Raw genomic sequence first — 23,410 nt, 5'->3', positions numbered from 1 at the left:
TTATTTACTTGAGAGACAGACAGAGAGAGAGAGCACGCGCGCACGAGCCGGGGTGGGGGAGGGGCAGAGAGGGGGAGAATCTTTTTTTTTTTTTTTAAAGATTTTATTTATTTATTTGAGAGAGAGCACATGAGAGGGGGGAGGGTCAGAGGGAGAAGCAGACTCCCTGCCCAGCAAGGAGTCCGATGCGGGACTTGATCCCGGGACTCCAGGATCATGACCTGAGCCGAAGGCAGTCACTTAACCAACTGAGCCACCCAGGCGCTCGAGAGGGAGAGAATCTTAAGCAAACTCCTGAAAGCACAGAACCTGACGAAGGGCTTGATCTCATGACCCTAAGGATAATGACCTGAGATCATGACCTGAGCTGAAATCAAGAGTTGGATGCTTCCCCAGCTGAGCCACCCAGACACCCTGTCTGGTGCAGATTTCTTAACTCCTATGTAATACTTCTTTGAAATTACTGCGTTTACTTGTGATGGCACAAAATATTTCAGCAATCAGGAAGAAAGCACATTATGGTTAAGCATTCTATTAGACTTATGTCAGTGTTGCTAACAGTTTTCATTTTCCAAACTATCAACATTAATAGAAACAAAGCACTTCAAATGGAGATTGATGCACCATTTAGCTTTAATTCAATAATTTATGTGGTTTTCATTCAATTAGGTTATGTGGGAGAGCCACAGAAGTCTTTATCTTCTAAATACTGAAGAAGAGAAGATATTTACTCAATATACAATAATTTGCGGTTGCAAGTGTTAAATTTCATGAGAAATATTGATATATTGCTCCGAGACTTCAGCAGAAGGAGAAAAGGCTTTGGCTAATGGAATTAAGGAAGATTTTGTGATAGAAAATAATGGTTAATGTGGGTCTTGACACATGGGTAAAGTTTAAATAGTGAGACATGAAGCATAAGAAAAAAGGCACAGATGGAGATCCTCTTTCCACATTCTTAGTTCATGTGCTTTGTATGAGACTGACCCTGTCTTCAGAGTCAGGTGTGAGGCCCTACTGTGCTGGGCCATGCAGTGTAACTTCTCCATCCTCTTCTTATTTAAGGTCCCAGTGTTATTGATTGACTTAGTCTGAGAGCTGGAATTTAGGTTCCTATCAGAGCCTGCACCATATGAGCTCTGAGAGTGAAAGGCAAGAGCTCTCAAGTCAGAGCTGGGCTCAACAGAGTGACCATTCCTGCTTGAGTGATCCAATAATTGTCTGGTCTCTTGCTACCTCATGGGCCACTCCTCAATCTCCTTTGACTAGATCTTTCTCCTCCACTCTATCTCTCAATGTCATTGTTGCTGGGCTCCACCCAAATTACCGCATTTTGATGAGTGGCTTTAAATACCATATTTGTGCCACAGCACACTTTAATCATGTGCCTCCAATTGCGCAGACACTGTTTTTGCACCTAGATCAGTAAGTGTCTGTACTTTGGATTTTTTTTTTAATCTCTGGAACTTTCCATCTATATGATCTATAATTCTCTTTAAGAATAAGCCACTTTGAATTTGGCCTCATACACAACCAAAGGGTCAAAAACACATAGAGGTAACGTTGGAAGGGTAGTTTGCAGCATATTTGCAAGAGTCCCAAACTCCAGCTTAATTCTTCCAGTGATAAGATCACTGGACATGTACTGAGAATCTACACTATAATCTGTATGCTCAAGATGAACACATATCTATCAGAAGAGACATATATAAAATGATGAACCAAAACTACTTCAATTGGAAAAAAATGTGTTGAGGAAACACAAAGGTGAAATTAATCAGCTATTACAAAATCAGGAATGGTCATAAAGTTGGTGACATTTAATGTGCATGGTTCTAGACCAAATAATTTATCCAGTACAATTTTCCAGTGAAGGACTGAGGGACAATTCACTAAAATCCAATGTATTTTTTATTTACTTTAGTGTCAAGATATCACCAACATTAATTTCTAGGAGGTATTTTAATTATATCACTGACCAGTTTGGAAAGTTTTAAATAATGTTAATTAATACCATTATTTTGGGCAGTAGAGAATCAGTGACTTTGTATACTAGAGTTCAGAGTTTCACCAAAATCATACAGTTCAATGCTTACATGTCATGGGGAAGTTATATAGTGAAGAACAGGACCCTAAAGTCAGATCTGGATTCAAGCCCCAGACCCTCACTAACTGACTGTATACAGTAATTTGTGTTCTAGACATTTTCTCACAGGGGAAGAAATAATGCACAGATAAGAATCTTTGCCATCTTGGATCTACAGACAAAAAACTAATAAGAGAAATATATATTTAGTATATAACGGCAATTATGTGTTATGAAGAGGCAAATCAAAGTAAGTGAGATCTGATATGCAGCAGAAGGAATCATGGGCCATCATTTTAGTAAGCCCAAAGGAGAGGATGGGATTTTGCGAGGACTTGAAAGCAGGAGGAAGCTATGTGCTTCTCTGGGGCAAGGGGCTAGAGCATATTGTACTTATTATGAACATGATGATGATGATGATGATGATGATGATGATGTTACTCCCATTAGACAAAGAGGCTTCTCTGTTTTAGAGAAAACAGAAAACCCTTTAAAAACCATTCACTTAGAAAGCTATTATGCTTTGATATCAAAAGTAGGCAGAGCTCTGGCACTTGTCTGAATTTTAAATAATTACATTCAAAATGCCTGCATAATTATTTTATGTGGCTCCAAATAAGCATGAAGGAAAGTTTCTAAGCCCGGTGGGTTTTACCATCAAACTATCGTTTTTCCTAACATAAGAACTGTGGCAGGAAATCAATTAATGTCTCAGACTGTCATTGTGGTCCAAAGGAAAAAAAGTTACCATGAAGGGGGGATTCCATTTTAAACATTTGTCTTTATCCATAGTTGGTGCTATTCAGTTTATGAAATTCTGTCCATTGATCTGACTACTAAATTCAAGTGGAAACACATTGAGAAAAGAGCATTACCTTCTTATTTCATATGCCTGGGACTTATCTTGGTGTTTTATGTGCAATAGATGTTCAATAAATATTTGGATATTTAAAGAATATGTCAGTTATAACTTGTTATCATTAAGACATTTGAAAAAAATTTACAAAAGGCTAAATTTTAATATTATTTTTAAGTAATAAAAAACCTAAAGCAGCATTTTACATAAATCTACTTTTTTTCCTTAAATTTCTAACATGGTCTCAGTATCTAAATTTTGATAGGTTAGCCTTCAAGTACACTATCCATTGAAGAATTTTTGGCTCAGAAACTGAGATATTTCAAGTGAATTGAGTTTCGATTGTTTCATTAACAATGAGGGAAATAGGATTTAGCAGTTATATGTCCAGCCAGAGGATTTGAACATGGACAGGACAAACAAGGGAAGATCTTTTGCCCAGAAAAAAATCTTTTTTTATGGGCATTAAGCCACCCCTGAAACTAAATTTATCATTTCAGGAGCATCATAATATTCAAGTCATATATGAGTAGCCTTAAAATCACACCAAAGGCTAAGCAGCTTGAGGAAATTCTTCCACCTCTTCTTCCACCTCATAGTTTTGTTTTTTGTTTTTTTTCCATTTTTAAAACTGGTGAACACCTTCAACTTCTTTGTACTTATTTGCAAGAACTTGTGCAAACGTGTGGGAGTGTATGAGTATAATGTGTGTGTGTTTTTAACCTCTGAGCATACCTGTGGAATTGATTGAAATAAAAAAGCAAAGCTCTGGAATTTTCTTAAAAAATAAATTCATGAGGTGTGCCTGAGTAACACAGTTGGTTAAGTGTCCAACTCAGTTTTGGCTCACGTCATGGGATCAAGCCCCAAGTGGACTCCATGCTCAGTGTGGAGTCTGTATGAGATTCTCCCTCCCTCTACCCCTCCCCTTGTGTGGGCACTCTCCGTCTCAAATAAATAAATAATTCTTTTTAAAAAATGATAAGAAAATAAATTCATGAGCATGTAATAAGTGAGGAATCAGAAACAAAGTATTAAAAAATATTGTGTAATACCAGGATGACTATACTGACCAAGGTTCAAAGAAGAAAGTTTCTTTACACTGAAAGATGTTTTCCTTTATACTTTCTGTACCACTAAATCCTGTTAACTTAAGCTTTATATCAGGTTAAGAAGTATCCAGTAATCAAGAATTAGGCACCAAGTTCGAAGCGGAGATGGAAAAAAAGTAACTTAATGTAATCAATGATCATCTTCAAAAGAAAGGAAAAGAGGGGAAGGACACTATAAAAGACTTGCTCAAACATGTGGAGATGTGGCAGCGTGGAGATGACAATCATTAATGAAATGTTAGTTCATTAAACAATTTATACTATAAAGTAGTAACTATAAGGAGAAAAAACAATAAAATTAGCATATAATAAAGTTATCAATGTGCATTGTCATTACTGATAAAAGGGAAAAATTAAACAACAATTTCAACATGCTGTGCATATCAGGAGTAACTGGCTCATAGTTTGCTGAGGACATGTCAGTTGTTTTGTAGTCCAATAAAAAAAAAATTAAAATTAATGGTAAAGAAAGTAAAAAGGAGAATCTAACCCCTGCAGAAAAATGCTCTATGGAATATTTAGCACCTCTAAACACGAAGGTCACACAAATTCTAAGACTGACAGAATCCTAAGATGTTATAATTCTTTGTATTTTTTTAAATGGAACTTTTTCCTTTAAGATGGATATCTGCTTACATTATTTTTAACTGTATCTCGATAGGAAGACTCCAAGAAGTTCTGTGTAATCAATTTTAGCCTAAAATGATTAGAAAGTCTCTATATTTGATTTATGTATCTTTCATTTATTTTAGAACAAAACGTTTATTTTTTCTTTGAAATAAATTAGTCCCATAGTATTCAAAATGTTATAATCCTCAGTTTTTTTGACTTGGTGTAAACAAAACTACCTATTATCAGTGACTATGTATCTTCAAGACATATTTCCTCTGGGTCCAAATGATACAAATTGTCAATAAATATTACATGTAAGTAATATTAATATTTTGCAACATATAAAAATTAATTTATCTGTATCACCACTGAGGAGTCAAATTATTTATAATTAAAATACATTTCACCTAGGAGCAAATACCTGGTTTTTAATAAACTCAAGAGATTAAAAAGTAACAAAATAGATTAGAGTGAGAGGATAGTCTAAATTTCATTGTATTTTTGTGTGTGTTTATTAGTCATATTATGGCAAAGAAAGGAGGGAGAAACAAATATATTTCACTGTCTTCAGACCAATCCTAGAGCAGACTTTTTTTCAATAATTTGTCAGTACTCATAATAATTTCCCAAATACTGTTAGGTTTTGGCTACATTTCTTCATTTAATTTTTCTCTTATTTGATACATCTTTATTGAGTTAATTCAGGAACTGTAGGTACTATGAGATAGGCACACTTTTCTTAGTCCAAACAAAAACTTCAAAGCTCATTGCCTTGAACGAGATAGAAAAAGACCTTCAAGAATCATTTCATTTAGGTTTTGAGTAAATATATTTATTTAAAGCAACATAAAATAACTTATCCATGAAAAATAAAATAAGATGGCCAGAGATGTTTTTATCATAAGACAAATACCCCCTGAAATTCAAGAATGTGCATTCAACAAAATGAAGTAATGATAATTTCTCATGCAAAATATATGCCGGTAAAAAAATATAAATCTCAGATTTTGAGGGGTAAGATTTGCTTTCCTTTAAATTGAAGATTCCTAGTATTTGCATAGTAAGCTGTGTGCTATAAAATTAAATTCAGAAAAAAATTTAATATGAATAAACAATGTACAAATTAACAAGGTATTGTTATTTTTTAAAAGTAATATACTTCTACAAGACAATACATTCAAAATTTTATCTTACCAAGTCTCAGATTTAGTTATGCTGAAAATTAAGCTTTGGTTGTACCTTTGAATGTAGATGTAATTCTAGTATAACTGAGAAATTATACTAAAATTTAATTATTCTTACACAGCAAATCCAGGTACTTATAGAATTCATGTGGTACATGTGTGTACACACACACACTAACGCATTACTACCCTTCAGTTACCAAGTAATAGGTTAATTGAACCTTCTCTCAAACACTTTGTCTAATGCTACAGATGCAACAAAGTAAATTGTTTTTAAGTCAATTTTGTGTATATATTGGGGAAGAAAAATTTTTGAGAACAAGGGCTGATTCACATACAAGTAAGCAAGAATCCATAGCTGAATGTCATCAGTAAATTCACATTAACAATATGTAGGTTAAATAAATACAGTGTGGCTAAGTATATAATAAGATACATTCTATACTTGATTTTTCCTTTAATAAACCCTTAAACACACAAATTTATTGGATTCTAGATCTCAGATCTTTCCTCCCATTTTATTGACTTCCTCTAAGTGTGGACCTAAGAAATACAGAATCTTCTTATGATCCCCATGTCCCTAATTATAACTAATACTCCTGGATTTGGAAAGGAAGAAGCCAACTAATATCTCAGTCAGAAGTAAAGAAATGATATTACAAACCAACTCTGAGACTGTATCATAGTTATCTACACTTTTGAGGGAGAAAAGACTCATATCATGTGGTAGTTTTCTTAATAGTTACCATACACTCAACTTAATTATCCTATTTAAATATGAGCAAAGTTTTGGGGCACCTGGGTGGCTCAGTCGTTAAGTGTCTGCCTTTGGCTCAGGTCATGATACCAGAGTCCTGGGATTGAGCCCCACATCAGGCTCCTTGCTAGTTGGGAAGCCTGCTTCTCCCTCTCCCACTCCCCCTGCTTGTGTTCCCTCTCTCACTGTCTCTCTCTCTGTCAAATAAATAAATAAAATCTTTAAAAATATATACTAAAAAATAAATAAATATGAGCAAAATTTTTATGACAAAATTTTTATCTTCCAGGAAAGAGGGACATAATCAGAGGAGTCTTCCCAGGTGATATCAGAGAGACAAGAACTGTAGGTCACCAGGTAGCCAGGCTTTTGGTCAAATAGGGCCAGTTGTCCTCACAAAATCACAAACTGCTTCCCACCTAGAAATTCTAAAAATGCATCACTGCTAGTCTAACATTAAAAGTAAGCGATGGATTTCTGTATACACACTTAAGAAAATTTTGAACATTCTTAAATAAACAGGAACTAGAAAAAAAGGAATTTTCAGATACAAAAAGAAAGGATGTTCAAAGGAATATTTTCAACAAGGTTTTATGAAAATAAATTACTGTAATTTAAGGATATAGTCATAAATCTTTTCAGAATACAATATGCAGTATATTGAAAAGTGCCCAATTCTGTATATTTATGAGTCGAAATGTGCTGAAGAGTCAAAAGTAAATAAGTAGAACAGGAACAAAATCAATATGAATATTGATTTTCTGACTTTTTCTGGACCCTACATTACAACTTCACATATTTATGCAAGTCTAAATATTTCCATGAAGACTTTCATCAAGTTTTCTGTAATAGTCTAACACCAAAACATTTTCAAATGGACAGCTCTAATTACTAAATAGCGCTTCTAACAATGGCCTGGATAAAAAATGGAGATATGTTTGTTGCAGGAACAGTGCATTCTTATGATTTGATTTATTTACTTATTGTTGTTCTAAATTTTTTTTTCTGAAGATTGATTATGCTCAACTCAATATCAGGAAATACTTTCTACATAAGTTGTTGTTGGGTCTCTCTACCTCTTTTATTTTTGTTCAAAATGAAAAATGTAGATGTGTAACACACATGTTAATGTATCTATTGATATAATATTGAGTACAATTCACTTTAAATCAGTACATGCTCTGATTGATGTATTCAGATTGAAATCATTCAGGAGCTGAAAATAAAAGCAGTCATGGAAAAGGGTTGGTTATTTCTCAGAATGGTGGTTTGCCAGAGTATCTGTTTGGTATCCATCACCCTGTTAGGATAGAATGCTGGCTAAGTAGAATTATTAGTCCTATTCCTCTGAATCTACCAGGCACAGGCACAAGCCTTCCCAAACACTAAAATCGAAGCAGAAAACCATAAATGATTTTGAGGGAAAGAAATTCACATTTGAAAACTATATCATAAAAAATACGATTAAAGGCAGAATAAATAATAACAAGTTAATAATTAACTCTTGCGAAGAGAGCGTACCTGAAAAAGAGAAATTCTGTGCTTAAAAGTTAGCACTTAACATGGACAAGGTAAAGCTTAAAAATACATCAGACATTGAAGTTATCTACTGATACGCTGCTTGCCTGATTTGTTTTGGGATGTGCTTAACAGCCAAATGGTCAGATCAAGGTAAAGAAGAGATCAGCTGCAAAAGTTCAAAATCACAGCTTCCTTTCTTACCTTCCACTGAGGAGGAAGCCGAGAACCACTGCCAACAAAATGACTCCCACTGCCACAGACACAGCAATTATAGGGATCTGGCTTTGATCGCTGGATGCTTCAACTGCTGGTAGGAGACACAGGAAATGGAGCCCGTGGTTAAAGAGATCATATGCATTCAAATAAGAGCTGCTTAAGAGTCAGTAATCGATACGTGGTTTAAGCAATTCCCCCACACTTGGCTGAGATTTCCCCTTCATATCTCTTCTCAGTGGTGTGTAATTGAAAAGACATCTTTAGGAGACAATATTTACTCTCCAAATGGAAATTTGAAAGAATCACTAAGTCACTGATTATTTCTTTGTCATCATAAAAAATGAATGTAATCGTTTGCATAGTATTTATCTAGGCATCTTGGGTTTGCAAGATAAAATGCAACTTAGTCCTTGAGATCAAACACCTTCATCTGAATAAGAGGTGCTAAGTATATAAGATTTGATATTTTAGAGTTCACATGTGGCTGTTCGCTAGAAAAAAAAAATCTTGGTACTTCAGACAGGGTTTGTTTGTTTTTTGTTTTTTTTTTCCTCATAGACATAGCTTGAACGCCAAAATGTTCTGGCTATGATTTCAGTGAAGTTAATATAATATCACTTTTCCTAATATAAGTTTAAAAACTGTGATTTCAAGCAGAATATAATCAGTGAGTATGCTTTATGTGTAGGACTACGTTTTGAAAGATATCAAGGCACACATTTAGAACTTTGAGAAGTCTGCTAAGAGTAGGTTTATTTACATCATTTTTTTTAAATACCTGGATTTAGTTGAAATATCCTATATTTTAACAGTACAATTACCATAATAAGAGGAATATGGACATGAGTAGATAGTTGTACCTCAATAAGCATGGGGATATTAATTTTGTGCCACCAACTATGCATTATTAAAATAAGAAACTCATAGAGCAAAATAAATTTTACTAATGTTCTCAAAAACCACTCAATAAGATATATACCATGCTATTGTTTAACAATATAATCATTTTTGATAAATTCAGAGTAGTGCTAGCTCGCCTTCATAACAAATTTTAAGTTATCAAAAGTAATAACAACTATACTTTCCATGTTTTGTTTCTCATAACCCCTCACCAGATCTTGGCCCCATCAATAGTTTTGGACATACATATACTTCCCTTTCTATTATTGTCACCTCTCTTTTGATTCTTTCAAAACAAAATTGACTGACTCTGACACTTCTTGCACTTGAGCTACACTTTTAACCCTTTTCAGATCAGTCTTCAAAACCAATATCAACAATAGCTTGTTCATGTATGAGAAAAACTTATTGATAATCTAAATCTATGTTCTTACCCCCTCCCTTTTCTTGGATAATAACAGTTGTGGTTCAGTGGTTCTTTATCTTGATTTTTCTCTCCTATTATCTGATGCTGAAGTCTGTGATAGGGAGTTCAAAGCTGGTGAGCAGTATAAATGGGTAGGGCAAAGCTACTCCATTATCGCAAAGAGCCCAGACCCAAGATTTGCTTTTATAATCTCTAAACTCAGATTATTTATACCATTGCTTTTTCTTAATTCTTTAATTTTCTTTTTGGTAAGGGGCATGTTCCAAGAGAAAATCATGTAGACTTGGTCCGTATACATAATGTTATTTTTATTGGGCTCTAACTGCTGTTCCAATTATTTTGATTCTCTCTTATTAATTTCCTGACAAAATCATCCCCATAATGAGTCCTTCTCATTTTCTCAAAACACTAATTCATTACCACTTCTCATGTTTCAGAAATGTTAAACTTTATACATAAAAAAGAGTGATCAAGTCTGAACTCCATGGTTAAATCAAACTGTATGGGTTATACAGTTTTCCTTTGCTTTACCTAACTCCAAGGTTAGAATCCTTCCTGGCTCTTCTAATACCTGGATCCTTCAACAATCTCCTCCAGGAGAGAGTTTCATTCCCTTACAGGCTATTTCTCTGCTATCTACAAGCCTGAACACGTAATTCTCCTTAGGGGACACAGATCTTTATACCTAACCTTACTGATGTTGGTTCAACTTAAATTTGAAAACAGGTCCAGCATTTACTAGGTATATGGGCCAAAGCAAAGTACTTAACCTTATCAAGTTTCATTTCACTAATCTCCAAATAGGGATAATTTTCCTGGATCATTACAATTCTGTTTAGAGATGATAATTAGCATAGTGCTTCAATTATTGCCAGCCTTAAATAAATAGTAGATAATATTTCTACATATTGTTATCTGATCCTGCTTTGTTTATCACTCTTATTCTTTCTTATTTTTCAGCATCTTGACTAAGTTATCTAGAACCAGCCTCATTTTCTGATAACCAATGTAAATTTTCTCTGAAACTTCTCCTGTCTTTGAGTTCTATGTGTGATATTCTGGCTACATGCAATAAGTATTTCTCCATTTACCTTACCATGCACTATAAGGCATTTGACCTTGTTGAACATAAACTTCAACCTTGAGATTCTGCTCCTCTTGGTTTCTATGACATCAGATGATCTGTTTTCTCTTTTTCCCCCACTCTGAAGTACTACTTTGTCAGTTCTGTTGGCTTCACATTCTCTCCCCACATCTTATGCATGAACAATTTCTGATGAATGCTGGCTCTTAATCCTTCACACTTCCTTAGCTCTTCACTCTGTCTTTCTCCCTTCCTTCTTTCTTTTCTCCCTACCTCTCATGGATACTTCTTTGCATATGGCATCAGTTAACTATAAGCTGATGAGTCCCAAATTTATATTTCCAAGTCTTATTTCTCTTCAAAGCTTCACTCTATTAAAAAAAAAAAAAGACTGCTTTCTTTTTATTTGGATTGTGTTTTCATATAAAAACAACATGTTTAAAATCGGCCCTTATGGCACATCCAGCCCCAAGGGTATTAACAAAAACACATCAATAAATAAACATAACCATAAATCAAACCACGAACCAGACTAATTTGATCTCTTTTCTCCTGGTTTCTTTTAACTATCACTGAATTTTTCTTAATTCCCACTTGCTTATTAATTAATAAACATGTGCTCTGTTTCTTTTGTTTTTCCCCATGAATTATATTTTTTCATCTAACAGTCACCTATTTGATTCAAATCTGCTGGCATATGGTTCGTCGGCGTTTTAAGTGTCCCCTTTGCCTTCTGTGTACTCACATAAATATCCAAAAATATCACTTTGATCATGTTTCTCTGACCAAAAAGTTAACAAGTACTCACTACCTATGAAAAAAAAAATTCCCAAATTCTCCATCTAGCATTCAAAAGCCCTTGTAACAAAATTCTAACAAATCTTTCTGGTCTCAATGCGCCATTTTGGCACTCTGAGGTTTAGTTTTGGAGGAAGCAGGCATGATTAATCAGAAGTAGGGATAAAAATAGGACAATTTCAGACTAATCAAATATTAATTTTGAGAAAAAATATGGATGCCCCATATTCTCAAATGCTTCATTTTTAACAATTGACAAGATCTAATATAATTTAACAATATGTTAAAATATACATGGTATGGGTTAACATCTTGCAATAAAGTAACTTTTAATAGCATACCAAAAATTTTCAAATGCTTAAATTAAAACATTTTATGAAAATATTTTAGTAGTACCAAGTTACATATGTTCATATTTACATGTTTTTATCTACTGTTCACTTAAATCAGATCTTTTGTATAATAGACAATTAAATCAAGGGCCTATGAGGAAGAATTTAAATAGTACATTTTCATTTTTTAGAAAAATTTCAGCATTTTCTAATTTCCTTGATGGGCTTTGATTATTTTACTATTTCAAATGTACTAATTATTTTGTGAGCTATTTCTAATAAAAATAATTCATCAAGATTTTGTACTATTTATTCCTTTGTTTGTCCTGACAGCATCAGTAATATCCCCAATATATCAACTAACTTGAAAATATATAGAATTGATAAGGTACTGTCAATGCTCTCATACTTCTTCAAGGAAAAAAATATTATAAGCCCAGTATGATCCATGATTATTTTTAAATATATCATTAAGTTTTTTAATCTTGAAAGATATAAACCTCTAGTCACTCACATTTCCTTTTTTTTTTTTTTGTATGTCATGTAGTTTTGGAAGAATTGCTGAGGAATATTTAGGGAATGCTTAAAAGCAAATTTGGGGCAACGTAACACACTACTATTAAAAGGATATTCGTTATAAACATTAATTGTCTTTAGTAAACAATATTCCTTTTTCTTCACTTATTATATACTTAAATTATCCCTGGAAACTTTAAGGTAGCATACACTGAGAAATCACATTGATTACCTTATTTTGCTTCTCATACTCCTGATTGCAAACCCATATTACATAGATAGTCTCTACATTTTAGCTCTATATTTGAATAGTTAATGATGAAGCTGAAAAGATTTGTTAAAGCCAGATTATAAGGGTTTTTGAAGACCAGGCTAAGAATTTGGGATCTTTCTACCACAGCTGTAACTATCTGTTAATTTTCTTGATTAAGATAATTTGATCAAAGCTATAATTTTTGATATGTAATATGAGTACATAGGAGTTAGTGGGGATATTTAAAACAGCATGGCAGGCAAATATGCACATGAAAAGAGGTTGAACATCATTAACCATCGGGATTTCAAATTAAAACCATAATGAGATATCACTACCCACCTGTCCAAAATGACTAAAAGAAAAATATAGTGAGAACAGCAAATGCTGATGAAAATGTGGATAAACTGATCACTCATACATTGCTGGTGGGACTGTAAAATGGTATAGTCACTCTGGAAATGACTCTGTCATTTGTCAATTTCTTACAAAATTAAAAATAAAATTGCTGTATGATGTAGCAATTGTACTCTTGGGTATTTACCCCAGGGAAATGAAAACTTAGATCGATGAAAAAACATGTACATGAATATTCATAGCATGTTTTTTGGCAATAGCAAAAACTGGTATTAACCCAGATGTCCTTCAACAGGTGAATTTTTAAATAAACTGTGGTCCACACATAACATACTCAACAAAAAAAACTTGATATACATAACAATTTAGATGCATCTCCAGAGAATTAAGTCAATTCTAAACTGTCACATACTGTATGATTCCATGTATAGAACATTTCTGAAATATCATATTTTTTGAAATGGATGTTTAGAAATTAGTGGTTGTCAGTGATTAGTTATGGCACAGGAACTATTCCAAAAGGCAGTTGGTATAGTTATAAAAGGGCAACCCGAGGGATCTTTGTGATGTTGGCACTATTCAGCATCTTGACTTTTGTGGTAGATACACAAATCTATACAACTGACTAAATTGTATCCAACTTAATACACTCACCTGTTTCTATACACACACACAAAAAGGAGTAGAAAGAAATGTGAGTAAGATTGGTGGATTGCATCAATGTCAGTATTCTGAATGTGATATTATGCTATAGTTTTGCAAAATGTTACCATTGGGGGAACTGAACAAATTGTACAAGAGTCCATTCTGCACTGTTACTTACAATTGCATGTAAAACTCAACTTATCTAAATAAAAATTTCATTAAAAAAACAGAATAGCATTATTCCAGCAATTGGGTTATACAGATTTGTAGGTGAGAATTGCATGAAAGGAAGTGATGCATTGGAGAAAAAAAATCATAAAAGAAACACAAAGGAGTTTGGTAAATCTTAGCAAGTGGGAGTTAAGAAAAATTCAGTGATAGTCTCAAAGTTACAGGACAATTTATGTTAAAAGAAACCAGAAAAAAAAGAATTAACTAGATTGGCTAGATGGTTTCATTCATGCTAAGTTTATTTGTCGGTGCATTTTTATCATTGCTGTTGGGAAAAAGGATGACATATGGGGCCAATTTTAAACATGTTATTTATATGCATAACAAAGTGGATAATAGGCAGTTATAAAATATAAACTAAAGCTAGAGAGAGAAAGACCACTCTGAGATTTTTCCATCCAAATCCTCGTGTTAAATAGCCTTTCTAAAATAAAGATTTTATATTCTTGTGCTTACTGTTTGCAGTTTGGTTTTAGGACTATATGAATGACATACAAGATAATAGAGATGAAAAAGAAAAGCTCTTCATAACAATTTTATGACCTACTTATAATATAAATTAAAATTTATAAATTTTAAAAATGAAACAAATCAATAACATCATGCATCATCATTATGAATTGAGTAACCAATTAGAAAACTCTTTTTAAAGTGTATGTTCAAGGTAATGATCTTCAGATAATTTTCTGTCCTAATATACCTGAATGATAAGATAGAATTTTCTTAGTATTGGTAACTCATTAAAGCCAGTATTCTTTTTTTTTAATTTTATTATGTTATGTTAATCATCATACATTACATCATTAGTTTCTGATGTAGTGTTCCATGATTCATTGTTTGTGCATAACACCCAGTGCTCCATTCAGTATGTGCCCTCTTTAATACCCATCACCAGGCTAACCCATCCCCCCACCATCTCCCCTCTAGAACCCTCAGTTTGTTTCTCAGAGCCCATAGTCTCTATTCCTAACTGTCATGCACCAAATGAAAATACATACACGCACACATTTGACATTTCACACTACTCCTGTATGTTATTTTCTTCATAAATAAATATTAATAGTGTCAGTTTTTCATCTATAAATAAAAGCAAGCTATTGTTTTCTTCTAATCTTGCTTTTAATGTGTGCTTTAGGACAAGTAATCTAAATATTTTGTTTGATGCTAAAGAGAAAAATGTTTTATGCTACTTTATTTTAAAAATGGTACAAGAAATGTTTTCCAGAATATTTCTAGACCCTTCACCCAGAGATACTGCCAGAGATTTTGATTTTTCAAAATGATCAGATTGGTTGCTAAGAGCGCCATTTTCTTGCCAAACTTAATACTTAATGCATGCTCCCTGTAGAATTTTCATAGAAAGACTAAGCCTGATAACATTGTTCAATAAAACAAGTAAAAGTAAATGGCAATAATTCAATAAAGTATGGCAGCTGTGGAAAGAAAGTCTTTAAAAGCAGGTTTAAACATTTCTTAAGAATCTCTTGATTTTTCATCTCCCAGTAGACTAAATGTGATGAGGAGCAGGGACCTATGTGTTAACCCACTAACCTACCGTAATAGCATGACAGATGCTTCCTACCCGAAGGGGTCATGCCTGGGAGACAGAGAGGAGCAGGAGACTGACAGAATGCCCAGGGAGAGTATTGATCCACTTTTCTGGTAACCATTACAGAGACACGCGTTGACAGTAATTAAAATGACTTACACACTGGGATGGTTTCAAACTCAAATCTTCGACTGAAAACACCATAGCCTGCTGCTGTGCGTGCCCGAATTTGGAAGACATACACTGAAGCTGGTTTCAAGCCCTCTGCGGTTACAGTTGTCTCTTTAGACTTGATAATTGTATAGCTGGTTTCTTGGTCCTTGGATTACACATGTACATACAATAAAAAAGTCAACATATGAATTACTAATGACAACAAAACTTAGAATCATAAATCAGAAAATCAGAAACTAATAAACTTGCTATTAGTACAAATATAATCTTTTAGAAAAAAAAAAAAACCTATACATCCTAGGTGTGGTATCTATATAAAACCTAAAAGTGTTTCCTAGAACTCAAAGATGGTGGATAACATGTTCTCCAGTCACCCACCATACTTGCCTTTGGCACAAATAAATTTGTAAACTTTTAAAATATGACTTGCAGAAGATGAATTATTTTACAGACTCTATTTTAGTATTGGTATTTGTGAGTTTATTTTTCTCATAAACGTTTTATTGGAGCACATCTAACATGCTGCCTATTCACAGAGAATGATGGCAAGGTCTCATATATTGCCAGGTAAGACTTATGCCTTGTATCTCTGGTGAGTTTGACTTCTAATTATATTTAGGGCTTGGGAGAAGAATGAGGACTTTGCTGGAGAACTTTAATTTCAATTCATTAATTCTAAACAGAGATTACTAAAGAAAAACTAAAGAAATTTTTTTTTCTTTTTAAAAAGCTTTCTATTTTTTCACATTTTTGTGTTTGAGCTGGGTGAGTAGTGAATGGAGATGGAGTGAAAAAAATATCACTGTAAAGATTGTTTTGGAACCTGTTCCTATTTTGACTGCTACCAAAGTCTAGACTAACCACACATAACTTCTCCTTACCTCTGAGGTTACCACACTGAATCTTAGACCTACACACTGAATCTGAAACCTACAAAGATCTAAACACACAAAGTCCCTGTTCTGAACTTTCTCCTCCCTTGCATTTTTCTGTGTGAATTCTTGACTACACTTGCATTTCCTTAATGTGTCCCCACAATTATTACATTTCTGATAGATATTACAGGATGAATTGATAGGTAATGGTTAGAGATCTTTTCCCCCATTTTTAAGCATTGGTCTTTACTTACAGTATCTTGTTGATGACTGTAAACCATCATTTGCCAAATCATTTCATAAAATTTTATTTTACTAATAGAAACATGTATTGAGGTTTTTTTTAAAGATCTAATGGAATAACATGTAAAGGATTTTTTTTTCTGAAATGAGAAAAAAAATTGAAAACAAAAATATAACAATTACTTCTCAAACATCCCAATAGGGAACATGGTTATTATTTAATCTTCATAACACTACTAAAATGCAAAATAAATGCAAACCATGCTCCTTGTCCCTTGAAGTTTACAATCAATAGTAGCATACCATGCTGTGACTTTAGTGTGGACACAGAAAGCATGTGCTAAAATACAGCAAGTTCATTTTTACTTTTATCCTCAGTTTTCTTATCTGTAAAATTGGGATATTGGTGCCTGGATATCTTCACAGCGATGTTGTAAGAATGAAAAAAGTAATGCATGTGAAAACACTTAATAAACTAGAGAATACATGTTTTAATTGTCATAATTTTTATGTAAATTTTTTCTACTTTGACACATCAAAGTGAATTGCTAATCACATTCTATTCACCAATACAATCTAAAGTATACAACCTACCAAAAAAATTTTTAAAGCAGTTTTACCATTCTTCATTTAATACCGTCAAACATAGAGAATTATCTTAGGGTTAAGTTCATCCAAATTTCTATCTAAATAAGTATGTTCTAATTTCTAATGCAAATAGGTTTTCTGATTCACTCTACGCAAACAACTATTTTCTTAAAATTTTTTAATGCACAGATTAATTTAAGTGCCAGGTCTTTAAGGTGTTTAGGAAATATTACTAGATTTTTGCAAAGGATTTGAAGGAGGTCATTAAATCCTATAAAATTTTACCTAGTAATGTACTGATGTTCTGTGGCTGCTCAAGCTTAAGACTGAATATGCAAGACTTTCTCAATAAGATTGTACTTTTCACTTTGGCTATGACTGAAGCAGTAATTTCAGCAAGAAATGATAAAATATCTGTTTGTTATTATTTTCTCTTTCTTTAAAGAGAAGTTGGTTTAAAAATCTAGACAAAACTAAAGATTCTGGTATATTTGATATAACTATGATTTTTACATAAAATATTAACATAATGTAAAGTAAGAGATTTTTTGTTTGTTTTATAAAAGAGCACAGGAATATCAGGGTTAGAATTCAAGCCATCCTATTGTCTAAGAAGTGTGCAAATGTGGATACACAACTCAACCTCAGTTTTTTCTTCTTTAAAATGGGACAAAATTATTTATTAAGAGCATGGTGAGCAATAGAGATGGAGATAGAGATGATATACATAGCACCCAGCACAATCTCCACAACATAACCAGTTCTAGGTAAATTTGACTTGAATCTGTATCATGATGGCAAATTTAATAAAAAGTTTGTTGTAAACTCCTAACTATTGAAGTCACAATTAATATGTCTTGTAAAATTATTAGAAGTTGACATTTTTGCCAAATCGGGGGGGGGGGGCAACATAAGGAAACTGGCATGCTGCTCCTTGAAATAATGCATGACCTAATATCAATTGCACAAAATTATGCAACATTCTGATTTATATATTAACATGTATATCTAAGTGGTTCTTTATCGGAGTTCTAATTGCACATTGTCTCTCTGGGTCTGTTGAAATCTCTAGTGTCAGAGGGACTCACCAAAGCATATATCTAAGGGATCGAAACCATTAATACCGATTTTGAATTCCCTAAGTATCTTCCAAAATTTGCTTCTGTTCCACTCTTTTCAGTCACGGTCATATTATAATTTCCTTTTTATCACAAATCCTATATATACATCTTCAACACCCACGACCACCAGGCTGCCAGATCCCGGTCAGGGCAATGGCTTTTGCTGCCTTCGTGCTCCAGCTGAGCAAATGAGCTACATTCCCCAGCTGCTTAACAAATACTGTTCACATGCAGCGAGGGGAGGGCCTCAGCAGAAGGAGCCAGCTGGCAAACACCCTGCCAAGGGGCAGGTCCCTTTGCATCTGCCTTTAATTAAGAGATGGCAATGGGCCCATCACCATGCAGGAGCAGAGAGGCCCAATGACCTCTATTAGAGCAGGGCAGTGGCAGGTAGTAATACCAGTTGGCAAATGCAGGAGCCCTGGAAAGCTCTGCCACCTGTGTCTGGCCAAGAGCCATCCAATAAAATGGTGGTGTCATTCTGAGGGTTCAAAATGAGCTCGGGAAACCTATCAGGACCCCCACCTCAATACATGCTATAAAAGCTCATTATCCTTTTCTTCTTTTTCCTTTGTTTTTTTTTTTTTTTTTCCCCGAAAGTGTTAAAAAAAACTTTCATGTATTTTGTTGGTATGCTCAATAATTTTGCTTGGCAAAAAGTTCTGGGAGTTAATATTTTCACTGTAAAAAGGGAAACACTGACCAAGAGACGTTAATAACTTCCCCCAAATAATATATAAAGGTTTTGCTGCTTTTAATAAATGTAAATGGACAACTTGCTCTTCATTTACTGAAACTATATATAGAAATATTTTCCTAAGTTGTTTTTTCTTATGTTGAGTTATACAGATAATAGAATGCATTAACACGGCATTAAATATAAGATACTAAATGTAAAACTAAATTTCATGAACTAAGTATAGAACTATGAAGAAAATAATTCCACAACATGGATAAAATTCATTAGAAGGAATATTAAGAGAAAAGGACTTTGCCTACCACTTGTTGAAAAACTCTTTAACAGAAGCAGCAACTTAGAGAAAAAAAGAAAAAATAATTATAAATCCTTGCTTTTATTGAGTATTACTCAAGTACATGCTGGTAATAGTAAAAACAATGAAAGATTACTCATAAGGGGAAAAAATAGGATAATTTCATTGGAAACAAAAAAGAAAACCAGACATTGGTCCAGCTAGTTGCTTCAGGGGAAGAAAAACCATACAAAAAAATAATGACTTTTCAAATTTTAGTCTTCTTGCTGTTGAACTTCATCTACAATGTATATTCAAAAATAGAGTTTTGGTGAATAGTTTAAAAAAAATTTTTTTAAATACTCCCTTCTTTAATTAATTAATCAATTAATTAATGAATTTTTAAAGATTTTATTTATTTATTTGACAGAGAGAAACACAGCAGGAGAGGGAACACAAGCAGGGGGGGTGGGAGAGGGAGAAGCAGTCTTCCCGCTGAGCAGGGAGCCTGATGTGGGACTCGATCCCAAGAGCTGGGATCATGACCTAGGCTGAAGGCAGATGCTTAATGACTGAGCCACCCAGGTGCCCCTAATTTATTTTTTTAAGGTAGGCTCAATACCCAATTTGGGGCTCAAACTCACAACCCCAAGATCAAGAGTTGTGTGCTTCACTGACTAAGCCAGCCAGCGCCCCTGGTGCATCATTATTTTTAAATGTCATTATGCATTTCAACTTCTTTTGAAATAAACTTCAATTACAGTAAAAACTTGAAACTCAGAATATTTATAAAAATCAGTCTGTTATATCATCTATCTATCTATCTATCTATCTATCTATCTATCTATCTATCTTTATCTCCTGCTTTTCATTAGTATACAGTAATAAAATTTGCAAAAAAAAATAAATAAGGATGTAAACCTTAATTTAACAAATTATTTTTGGATAGAGCCTGTGTTTAGATTGTAGATCTCTAGAATTTAAAATACAATTTGGACTACTACTCCCAGAGAAACAAGAATCAGTGAGGAATATTAATGACACAACATTTTACTTGATTTGTCTTATTTTTTATAATAAATACTGTAAACCATATCCCAATATAGTTTTTTTTTTAAAGATTTTATTTTTAAGTAATCTTTACACCCAACGTGGGTCTTGAACTCATAATCCCAAGATCGAGAGTTGCATGCTCCACTGACTGAGCCAGCCAGGTGCCCCTATACCAACAAAGTTTTGTCTCATAGATATTCTCTTAGGACATTCTTGGTGAATAACGTATTTGATAATATATATATTTTTTATGAAATAGAAGTATCTTCATTTATGTTCCCTAATGATCCAATAGTTATTTGTGATGCTACCAGCAAGTCATTCCTAGGAGGATTACTAAGTAATCCTTCAAAAGTAATAATTTACTATTTATTCATCTATTTATAAAATCAATATAAGAACATTGTACAGGCATTCAAAACCTAGGAAGGATATGTAAACATCCCCACTGTCCCCCTTTCCCCACCCACTACTGTTTTACTCTCTATCACTATCTTTACACAGGTAATGGTTAAATCAATGAATAAAAGAAGCAATTAAAAAATCTCCATGATGCTGTGCATTAATTTAATGTGTTTCAATGTATTTACCTATACTCTTTCATCTACGCATATACACAAAATGTTGAATTTTTAAATAACTTTCATTAATAGAATATAAGTATTTTTCCAGATATTTTTGCATTAGTACAAGGAGAACCATTTATTCCCTCTCCTCTCTTTTCCAATGTCCTAGCATGGACAGTTTCTCTGGGATTGCAAAGTAAGTCTTTAACTTCTTCCTACCCTCTTCAGTATTCCCTCTAAGAGAAGGAGTGATGCCTCCATGAGTTTAGGGAAAGCAATTTAGTACATGTGGCTGAGTCCTTTCCTTTTTTGGGGGGATCTGCTTCTCTGCATATGTTTGTGATGTTTTCTGCTCCTACTTTCATAGGATACATACTCTTGAGTCAGAGCTTCTTACCCACCAGTGAGAGTCTGGTTTGAGCACGCTTCTATCTTTTTCTCCTCTACTAGAAGTCAGGTTGTTCTAAGTAGTGTAAGTCATTCAGATCCAGACTGTATAAAAATCAAAGTAAAATGTGGGTGGGAGATATAGGAAGACCTATGGTAACTGCATATCTAAGCTATATGCTATAGTTCCACTTTAGAGATTTAAGTTCACCTTTATTTTCCATCTGTATTATTTCTTTATCAATAGCTCACTTGGTTGTGGATTCAGAAAAAAGGAAAAGGAATAATTGTTGCCTTTAGACCTCAACAACTATTATGGCAAAACATGCAAGAGTGGGCCTAAGAGACAACTCAGGAAAGAAGAAATTGAGAAAATGTAGGAAATGTGAGGTCTACTTTTCTGATGTTATGCCTTCTAATTTTAAAATACAATTTATAATACAGTATTAGGTTTTTGATATGGATTTTAAAAATTATGCTTTATATTCACATCTTATCTACCCATTCCTCTTTAAGAGCATAGGTATTATGCAGGGTTAATGGCTATAACCATATGTGTTTTTCCTTGTAGTACACTGCAGTCAGTACTGAAGGTCAAGAACTTAAGTGTTTACACTTTCAAAATGTCCTATGACTTCATCTTTTAATGCTGTGAAACCTAGTTAAGCTTATGTTAGACTATAGGGCACTAGTCCGACAGCACAAACCATTTGGCAGCAGAAGAACACGGATAGAGTGCTCCCTCTACATTTCTAGCCTCCCTAATCATGACTGCAGAATCAATTGTCATTGATTTACACATAAAATTGCAACATGCTTTTCTAAAAACTGGGTAATTGTAGTTGCTAAAATGAAAAAAAGAAGAAGAAGAAAGGACATTCTTTATTCTATTACTCTCACCTTTTCAAAATATTTGATTTCATACTCCAAGATGATTCCATTCGGACGATCTGGCTCTTGCCAAGACAAAGAGATGCTGTTTTTTGCAATCTTCCCCTTTTTCACATTGGTGACTGGAGAGGGAGCTGCAAAATAGTGTAAATAAAGGGTAGCATGATTAACAGAGCCCTGAAAATACAATGAGATATAATGTAGTGTAATTATTACGTTAACAATTTAACAAGAACTACATTAACAATTAAATTTTCCTTTACCCTGAAAATTTTACTTTCCTTTATGTAATAAAAAAGTTCTACAGATTGTAAAGTGTTTTACAAATATAAATCAAGTATCCTGAGAATTTTCTTAAAACTAGAGTCACATAGAATCTTAAGTATATATTTTCTCTATAAAGTTTAGAAACATAAATTAACTATCTTACTTTTCTTATAGAATAAAGACATTCCTGATGACCTTATATATCTTCCATGCTTCTAAAGTTATTGACACTGCATAATATATATCCCATTATGCTAGTACACACGATTATCTATATTACCATATTTTTGCAACATTTTGGCTCTTTTAATTTTTTTAATCATGTGGGTCCTATAATCATTCATAAAATCGTCAGTTAAAGATAGTGGGGATTGCCTTAAAAATTATATCATTAAACTTGTGGTATTTCTTGAAAACAATAGCAGATAAAATAAACATTTTCCTAATCTGAAAGTTTTTCCTCTAAGATAAGGAACAAGAAAAGGATGTCCACTCCCACAACTTTTATTAAATATAGTATTAGAAGTCCTAGCCACAACAATTAGGCAAGAAAAAGATATAAAAGACATCCAAATTGGAAAAAAGTAAAAGTGTCATTATTTGCAGATAACATGATACTATATATATAAAAAGCTAAAGACTCTACCAAAAAAGCTACCAAAATTAATAAATTATTTTAATCAAGTTGCAGGATACAAAATTAATATACAGAAATCTGTTGTGTTTCTATACACTAATAATGAACTAACAGAAATAGAAATTAAGAGAACGATCACATTTACAAATACATTAAAAAGGATAAATACCTAGGAATAAATCTAACCAAAGAGGTGAAAGA

At 33.3% G+C, this 23,410-nt stretch overlaps 1 protein-coding gene across 10 annotated transcripts in view; it reads right to left on the bottom strand.

Annotated features, from left to right (window-relative positions):
• EPHA5 (EPH receptor A5) overlaps positions 1-23,410 on the bottom strand; it is a 343,064-nt gene that overhangs the window by 72,062 nt on the left and 247,592 nt on the right. For 6 of the 10 annotated variants that reach the window (XM_006727006.3, XM_006727008.3, XM_081812324.1 and 3 more), the window contains 3 exons: positions 22,315-22,439; positions 15,596-15,755; positions 8,330-8,432 (listed from right to left, as the gene is read on the bottom strand). In XM_006727006.3, coding sequence (XP_006727069.2) covers positions 8,330-8,432; positions 15,596-15,755; positions 22,315-22,439 — 388 coding nt within the window. Of the gene's footprint in view, positions 1-8,329; positions 8,436-15,595; positions 15,756-22,314; positions 22,440-23,410 lie in introns of all 10 variants that reach the window. The other 4 variants (XM_006727005.3, XM_006727007.3, XM_031018658.2 and 1 more) reach the window with 1 other exon arrangement.

The sequence above is a fragment of the Leptonychotes weddellii genome, chromosome 2 (genome assembly GCF_054177405.1).
Source record: "Leptonychotes weddellii isolate Sample4059 chromosome 2, ASM5417740v2, whole genome shotgun sequence".
Taxonomy (NCBI): domain Eukaryota; kingdom Metazoa; phylum Chordata; class Mammalia; order Carnivora; family Phocidae; genus Leptonychotes; species Leptonychotes weddellii.
The sequence above is the reverse complement of the archived record's forward strand: the minus strand, read 5'-3'. Positions and strand labels throughout refer to the sequence as shown.